This window comes from Pinus tabuliformis, chromosome 7 (genome assembly GCF_031772625.1).
Source record: "Pinus tabuliformis cultivar Carrire ecotype Pingquan chromosome 7, CPIR1, whole genome shotgun sequence".
Classification (NCBI taxonomy): Eukaryota; Viridiplantae; Streptophyta; class Pinopsida; order Pinales; family Pinaceae; genus Pinus; species Pinus tabuliformis.
In genome coordinates, this window is record NC_142293.1 from 316951004 (window position 1) to 316960258 (window position 9255).

Consider the following 9255-nt stretch of genomic DNA (forward strand, 5'->3'; position numbering starts at 1 on the left):
TTTAATTTTTAAAGTTCCATCAATTTTGGTAATTATTTTATTGATGTGGTTGTGTTAGTTTATATTTATACATGGAGGACAACTATTTACATCAAAGAGAATGAACAAATTTCAATTTCATTTCAGTTGATGCTCATTCTACAATGATTAACTCTTTTTTCTTTTCCCTTTTATCCTTGTGTTTAAATAATTGAATTCTAATTTTTTATAGTATAGTTAAATTTCACAGGCATTTATGATATGATTAATTATATATATATATAGATTTTATATATTTGAATTTAAAAAAAATATTTATTTATATAATAAAAAGACAAAAACATACTATAAAAATATAATAAATTCATATAAAAAAATAATATATTTTCATAAATAAATGGTAATATTATAATAGAATTATCTACCATATTCAAATAACATTAAAAAAACAAAAACAAATTATAACTAAATATATATTTTTAAAATTATAAAATAAAATTTAAATAGCTATATATAAATTTATTTAGATTTTTCTAAAAATGGTTCAATATTTAAATATAATGTTATGATTTAATCTACGTACTTTATTTACATGTATCTTAATACCAGAGTCTTAAAAGTTGTGTAAAATTAGGGTGGGTATATCTAATGTAAATAAAATATAATGTTATGATTTAATCTATGTACTTTATTTACATGTATCTTAATACCAGAGTTTTAAAAGTTGTGTAAAATTAGGGTAGGGTATATCTAATGTAAATAAAAGCAAGAAAAATTTAGAATAAAAGAAAATTAAAAAATAAATATATTATATCAAAACAATAAAAAGAGCTATATATTAATTAAAAAAAATAAAATTGTTAAACAGTTAACAAAGTGTTCAGCAATATTTTTTTCCGATTTAGGTAAACACATATCTAATATATAAACAAATAGGCTAAATTTGACCATTATAAAACCCTTTTTATTTGAAATTCTCTAAACATTTAATATATCAATACCAACATGATTTCACATGGATACAATGAAGTGCAAGGTGCAAGATGTCTTAGGCCTTGACAATGACAGCAGCTTGAAACATTGAGATACTGTAGTGTTAATATTCCTGGACAGTAGTGTTAATATTGAGTACAATGACTTGCTGTGGTGGCAGTTAGAGGGGTGGATTCCCTTTTCCCGTGAGTTTGTTCTTGCTAAAATTATACGAACTTAGTATACCTGACTTACAGGTGGTTGGTTATGCTCTTGGTGTTATAGTGGGAGCTATGAGGTTTGATCCTTAGTCTCCCATAGATTAAGCCTGGCAGTTACCGATTCACCATGTAATTAAAATATATATATATATATATATTCCTGTACAGTTTTCTCCAATATGACTCACCTTCTTCTCATATTTTTTTAATAAGTAAACCTGACTACTTTCTAAGATATTATGTTCATAAGATGTATGAGGAGGAGTTCAGGCAGTCTGGGCAGTGCTGGAACGAAACAAATTTACATAGTTGGCAATGGCTCCACAAATAGAAACAACCAATAATACATTCAAAGAAATAATATAAATATCTGTCAGATCGTAGATGGGGACACATGGCTCCTCCATCTCATTTCAGTAATAGTATACCAGTTTTGAACTCTCCATCTAAACCTAAATGAGAGAGCTAACGACTAAATAATAAAAATATTAATACGGCTCAAACATTAGAAATATATTCTCAGGAAATACCTAATAAAAGGATGGAGATATTCTGAATTTCCAGCCTGCCTACATGAATTAGATTTGTGTATCTGCATCAGTTGTCACCATTCGATTCCACTAGGACTCTTTGATGGACCACTCTGGACACGAATTCCTTCCACGCATTTTCAACTTCTTCTTTATTCTCCTCGTCCATGGGATGCTCCACTATCAAGTGGACTCCAATTGCATCCAAATACCAACCAGAGCGCCCATGAAATCCCAGAATCTTGCGTCCAGTCGTTGGAGTGGTGAAGAATGTTCCTATTTCTTGGCCATACGGGCCATACCTTCCACGGTTTGTGTCAAAGGTTAGAGACCTCACTGTCAGTGGTTTAGAAGGGCCGAAATGGCCATAGTAACCATTGACTGCTGTCAAGAATTCATCTGGATAATCGAATTTAATCTGCAAATGAAAAATAGGTATGATTATATAGGTAAACATTAAGCATTATGTAGTAAGCAAATTAAGCATTATGTAGTAAGCAAATCATTGGCCAGGAGCTTAATTTTTTGGGCTGTTTTTTTAGTGTAGTTATTAGGGTCAATTCTCTAAGCTAACTATATTTATCGAATTGATGCTTCTGTGATCCATAACAAATTTATAAGAACAAATTTCGGTGATAATCACATCATCAAATGTGATTAATAAATATAATTCATTGTCAAAACAAAATGAAGAACGAAATTATAACAACATATTAAATAAAAAAACCCTCATATTAACAATTCTCTACAACTCACTATATTTATATATAAAACATTATCATAATCTTTATAGAAATAATAAATCTCAATAAAAGTAGACCCTAAATTATCAATGTGATTTTTCTAGAAAATTTTTGCTAAGATTTATCATCATATTATCGCCATGAATTCTACTGAACAGTAGATCTTTCAATGAATAAGCAGCTTACCGTCTCTTTTCTGGCGCCTCCTAGGCCTCCATGGCGTATTGACCAAATAGAATTGCCGTTTCGATCGTACTGAAAAGTGATAGAATCCACAGCATCTCCATAGGCTATAGCAATCTGGCGGATGCCACTGTATACCCCATCATCCCAGGGATTCCCTCCCTGTCCACCCCACTTTACAGAAGGAACGGGTTTCCAGTGGACTGCTGTGTAAGTCTGGTAAAGTCAGGAAAGAAAAATCAAGTAGTCAGGAAAGAAAAATGAAGTCGTTATAACCTTTGTGGATATTATATTATGGGAATATTTTAAAATTTAATGGTCAAGTGAATTGTTTGATCTTCCCACTTTCAGATTCTAAATATTTTTAAAATCTATAATCTAAAATCTACCATCTAAGTTTTGCGATTTTAAAACTAAGATATCAAATTTTGAGAATATTTTGAAATTTAATAATCAAATGAATTGTTCAATCTCTCTTCACTTCCCATTCTAAAAAATTCTTCACTCTAATATAGCAGATTTTGAAAATATTTTGAAATTTAATAGTCAAGTGAATTGCTTGACCATCTAAATAAAATACTAAAAAGATAACATTAAAAAAAAAAATTGAATAGAATTTTAAATCACCTCTGGAGAAATGTAATCTCCTTGGAAGGATATTGGAGGTGGGGGAACCTTGACTGCGTCGACAATGTCTCTGACTGCTGAAATGACCTTTGGCAGTACCTTGGAAGCCTCGCAATTCCTGTTACCGGCGCAGCATTGGAGAAACATCTGAGTGTAGACCCCAATGGCGTCCAAGTATAGGCCGCTTCGTCCATGGAATCCCACTATTTTGCTTCCCAATGTGGGAGACGCAAAGAATGTGCCTTCCTCTACGCCGAAAGGCCCATATTTTCCACGATTGGTGTACAATGTTAACGCCCTTATTGCAACCGGGCCTCCCCGATAGAATGCTCCAAAGTATCCGGATATGGAAACTAGCTTTTCTTTAGGATAATCCAATGGAATCTGAAAAAAGAAAAAAAGAAAAAAAATTATATCCGGAAAATTATATCCGGAAAAATTTGTGATTTCTTTTAAATTTTTTTTTAATGAATAAATCTAAGTGTTTTAATTTTGTAAAATTTGAAATTAAATTTTTGATTTTTTTTTAATTAAATTAGGCGATAGGATTTCAAGCAGTTATTCAAAATGTGTATAAGGGTTTCAACCTATAAGAATATCTTACTATACACTTTATCATTATCATCAAGGTTTTTCACCTATTAAACATAAATATATTTTTAAGGTACTTTTCACATTGATACATTATAATTAGATATTAATAAATCAGGGTTTCAAGCTGTGATTCAAAGAGCGTATTGGATTTTATAAGAATATCTTACTATGCATCTTATGTCAGTTGATTTATAGTGAAGTAGAAGGACTTTTTACATATGAAGTATAAATCTTTTTTAAAAATAATAAAAATAATGAAAATGAAGTTAATATTATTGTTTAAATTGAAAAATACCTATTTATTTATAAAATAAAAATATCTATCTATCTTTAAAATGATATCATGTCATTGACTTAAAAAAAATGAAATTCAATTAAAAGATAAATATATATATATACTTTAAATAAAAAATATATTGTATATATTATTTTTAATCATACAAGATAAATATATTTAAGTATTTTTTAAATAATTATGATATATAAATAAAACACTATGCCATTGGACATTAAACCAGTTTATATTAAAATAAAATTTCTTTTCATCTAAACAAAAAATTATAGTCAAAATTTTAAGCAAAGGAAAAAATAATTTTATCCTCATAAATATTTTAATATTAATAATTTATGATGTATATATTTATTTAAATTTGAAGATTAAAAAAATATATATATTTTTCATCAAAAAATCAATATATTATATAGATTTAAAATTTTTAATATTTTTTCATATATAATCTTCAAAATATAATAATAATAATAATAATAATAATAATAAACTAATTTTTATCTTAATTTAATTTATTTTTATTTTTATTTATTATGTTATAAAAAATATAATTAAATGATTATCAATATAAATATTCAATATAGTGGGATTTAATAATTTTAAAATTAAAAAAAAATAATTCTATATATTATAATATTAATAATTAAGTAAAAATAAAACTATATTTATTAAGATAAAATGATCATTTTAGATATACAGTTTAATTATTATAAAAATTAATATTTAATTATGTACCTAAAAAATAATATTAAATTTTAAAAAAATTTAAAACTTTATTGAAGTTTATTTAATTAATAATATTTTTTAAATTTAAATTGATTAAAATAAATTTAAAATTGGTTTTATAATTAATTAAAAATTAAATATTATGAATAACTGTAAAATTTTGGGTACTTTATTTTTATAATAATTTAAAAATCATGATTTTGAATACTTCTAATAAATTTAATTGCATTTTATATATAATATCTGAATTAAAATTGAACTAATTATTTTTTCCAGTAAAAAAACACTGATTTATATTAAAAATTGAACTAATTCATTCCCCCTATGGATAGAGTTATTGGAGTTATATGTATACCATTTTTAATAAATATGCAAAAACAATTTTAATACAGATGCAAAATTTCGATGGGTTGATCACAGTTTAATATAAAAGTACTCCATTTGTGCAAAAATAACCCAAAAATAAGATTTTTTACTTTCTCCACAATAATTTTTTTTTTTTTTTTTTATTTAATTTATTTTTTTCTTTACCTTTTTCAAGATTATTAACATTTTCATGTTCATGTTATAAAAATCTAAATAAAAAAATTATTATTAAACCCTCCCATCACCTAAATTATATATCAATAACAAATTAATAATTATGTAGGAATACTCCATCAAATTGAATGACAAACGATAGGGTCGAACTGCAATGCTAATTATGCATGTACCTTGTGAGTCTGGAGGCCTCCTGATCCACCGTGTCTCACAGACCAATGCGAAACTCCATTTTTATCGTACTCTATCGTAATGGAATCAATAGCTCTCCCACTATTGATTACAATCTGGCGAATCCCCGTAAAGACGGCATCGTCCCATGACAGCCCACCTTCACCTCCCCATGGTCCAGACGAGATTGGATCATGGCTCGGCTCCTGTATTAGGTCGTAGAAATAAAGAGGAAATGAAGATTTAGGATAAAGGGTTAGACATTAAATTGGTGTATAATCTAATTAATAAAAGTGAAAAATTAATTTCAACATTAAATTAGGCAGTTGTCTATAACGCGACTTTTTGAAAGTTTTTTCGACGGGTTTTTCCGGTGAAAATTCGGCAGCAATTTATTGGAATCTCAAGTTTGATAGCTACTTTCTGCACAATCAAAGCGTCCAGGGGTTTTTCAGGGTGCTGAATCCAAATATGCAGTTAAAAAACCATTTTAACTGCAACAAATCATGATTTAATCTCAATTTCTTCCGCCCTGAAATCTCCAAAAAGTCGCATTATAGACAACTCCTTAAATAATGTATGAAATTTTAAATATAAAATTAATATAAAAAAATTAATTTATTATCCCTACTCAACAATAAATTGATAAAATCTAAAAAGGACCTTTAAAAGAAATAACTATTCCAGATTATGGAAAAGCATTCCATGACAGGTTTTTCTTTTTTTTGAACCAAAAAAATGTACAGAGTGAGTACCTCCAATGGAAGATTATTTCCGAGTGCCTTAGTTGTGACTTTTCCAATCCCTGCCATGGTAAATAATCGCTGCTCTATCAAAGTGCTTGATTAGTCCTTAGGGTGAAAAACAATTCAGCAAAACCTAAAGATACTCACAAACACTGCTCACAAATTTGAGTGGCTCTCAGATAAATATATAGACTGAAGGCGGTTAAATCTGATATCTCTAAAATTCCATCAAGATATCCCACACGGACCTCCTATATGTAAAGTGATTATGGAATCAAATGCGATAAGGAGAATTCATTACCTGCACCAAAATGCCGAGCTGTTGATGTCACAAATACCAAAATTCCACCGATGTGAGATTGGGACGTTAACGGTGTCTAATGAAAATGCGCTGCAAGTACAACTTTTTTACAGTGTTGCACCACCATCTTGATGGGCTCCAGTAGTTTGAATCGCAAATAATGTGGGGCTCCGAAGTGCACTGTAATGCTGTTTTAATTTCAGCTTTAAGCGAAACTATTTCGACCCTGGCATTTTTATTTCGATTGTTGATTTGTCGAATAGTTGACCATCAATTGGATATCGATTCGACCCATTATTTATATTTTTATTTTGATGGTTGATTTGCAGAATATTTGACAATCAAATAGATATAAGTTCGGTCAATTATTTAACTTTTCCTATATTTATCTTTAATTGCCAAATATCCAACAAATCAACCATCAAAATAAACTCAAGACTTTAACCCAACCTCTGCTAGTAGTTTAGGTTGAACGTTAATCGGTGAGATTCCAATTAAAAGCCGCGATTGCTTCAACAAAAGTATTCGAAGTATCGCAACGGTCTACAATAATGCGCTAAAAGTAAAAGTATTTTGCCGTCTTGCACCACCGTCCTGAAGGGTTCCAGAGATTTGATGCCTTAAGGCTAAGATAGCGGTGCAAAGTTTTGGCAGTTTAAATCCCAACCATTCTGTCTATCAAAGGATACGAAGTGGACGTTGGCTGTAATGCTGTTTTAATTGGTCATCGATAGTAAATTTAAAATCTATTACTTTAACAAAATAAATAATACTAATAATACAAGGAGGTTTTGGCCTTTGCATTTTCTAGCCAGAGTTTATGGCATATTGCATTACAAACAAAATAGGACTGTCTAGAGATGAGAAATCAGTCCAAATTGTAATAAATTTGCTGCTTGAGTAAAGGAAACCAGCATATAAGCATATGACAATATTTGCATGAAAGTTTTTTCAAAATTAATTGTTTTCTTTAAAAAATCAAAATGAAACTTGGAACCATATTACCCATGGAACCTGATGACGTGTGGAGACTAGAGCCTGATGACGCGTGTAGTGCTAATTGTCATTTGCTGCGGTCGGTTGCTCTATGAAACATCTATATTCATAGATGTCCTCCTCATCTTCGTGCATCCGACCCTTGTCTTCATGCATTTGACGTGCCTGAATATGCTCTGCGGTGGAAGGCTTGCCTTGAGCTGTATCTGCCTCGCCTTGTGCAGTATCCCTATTCTTAGTCGCTTGAGTGGGAGGACCTCCATTACTGGAGGGCTCTTCCTGAAACAGAATTGTGATGGTTGCCATGATAATGGGTCAATTCAGGGTGCTTTGGTAGGTGAATTGGGCTGAATGAGGAGTTGGCTGTGAACTGGAAGGGGAAGCTGTGGTAGAAGGACGAGAATGCGGGGACATGGGACGAACAACTTGAGTGCACCCTCTGTGGCTTCTGCCACTGCGCGTATCAAGATATTGGTCTGAGATGGGAGTTGATGAAGGGGAAGAAGAATCAAAGATCGGGGAAGGCGAGGAGCGGTACAGTCTCCCTCTAAGGCTGCCTCTTCTGCTGCTCATTCTCTGGCGCGGTCTTGGCATGATGCCTTGGGGAGGAGGGGCCTACCTTGGCATGATGCCTTGGGGAGGGGGGGCCTACATGAATGAGGTCTGCTCTGTGCGGAGATTGGGGGCGGAAGGCTCAGTGGGCTCGGAGGCGAGAATGAAATTGCAGAGCAGGCTGTGAGAGTGATGGATGCTCGTTCCAAAATCAATGCAGCACAGGAGATTGCAACGCCTGCCTATTGTAGTGCGTATGCTAGGCTTCACATCATCCAGAGGGCAATTGTAATTCAAACACAGAGGAACTAAAACAGAGTAAGTGGGTAGATTATTACCTGAGGCCTCCATGGTACAAAGCCGAGGCGGGACGACATTGTTGAATTGGTTTGAGTGCCACATTGAATGGCAATTAAGCTGGTTGTAAGACCGATAGACTGCTATCTGTGCGAGCTTACAGGTAGCTTTGTGGCGGTGCCACTTGCCTACTCGTCCCTCTGCCGTCTTGTCAATCGTTGTATGCACCCACATCCAGGAGTATTGGATATGATAATATAAAAGTTTGGATGAAAAGAGTTGTTGGGAGGATTGTTATTAGATTTGAATTTATAAGTGGTGTTAGTCAATAATCATATTGCTAGAAATAAGGATTCATAAGAGGCCGAAAGTTGTTGGGAATAAAGATTGTCGTTAGACCAAAATTTGCAAGGCCAAAACTTGCAAGTGGAGATTCACAAGAGGCCCTTAGACATTATCACGAAACACGTGGGATTTTATCCAATGCCCTACAATCTCCCCCAACTCGAGCAGAGTGTGTATTCATGATTTACGATCTAATACCACTGTTCGGAATCACAATTAGAGTTAGACCAAAACCTACATGTGTTAGTCAACTAGCACATCCCAAGAGATAAAATTCCACTAGAAATAGTTAGTCCATGTCACAAAACATAATAAAAACTTTGGTTTATCCAATATTTAACAATTTTTTCCTGGATATATAATTTTTTCTTCTTAATCATAATACCAAATGACATAACAAATCTAACTTTCTTTTACTTTTTGGGCTGCAGTTTCTGCCCAAT

At 31.6% G+C, this 9255-nt stretch overlaps 1 protein-coding gene across 1 annotated transcript; it reads right to left on the bottom strand.

The window, feature by feature from the left end:
• Positions 1-1504: 1504 nt before the first annotated feature.
• On the bottom strand, positions 1505-6519 carry LOC149247201 (jacalin-related lectin 3-like). The gene is made up of 5 exons (XM_089455835.1): positions 6331-6519; positions 5578-5781; positions 3256-3639; positions 2632-2844; positions 1505-2120 (listed from the first exon to the last, which is right to left on the bottom strand). The coding sequence occupies exons 1-5, from the start codon at positions 6385-6387 to the stop codon at positions 1770-1772; spliced, it is 1209 nt and encodes a 402-aa protein (XP_089311961.1). The 5' UTR covers positions 6388-6519; the 3' UTR covers positions 1505-1769.
• Between the last annotated feature and the right edge of the window lie 2736 nt (positions 6520-9255).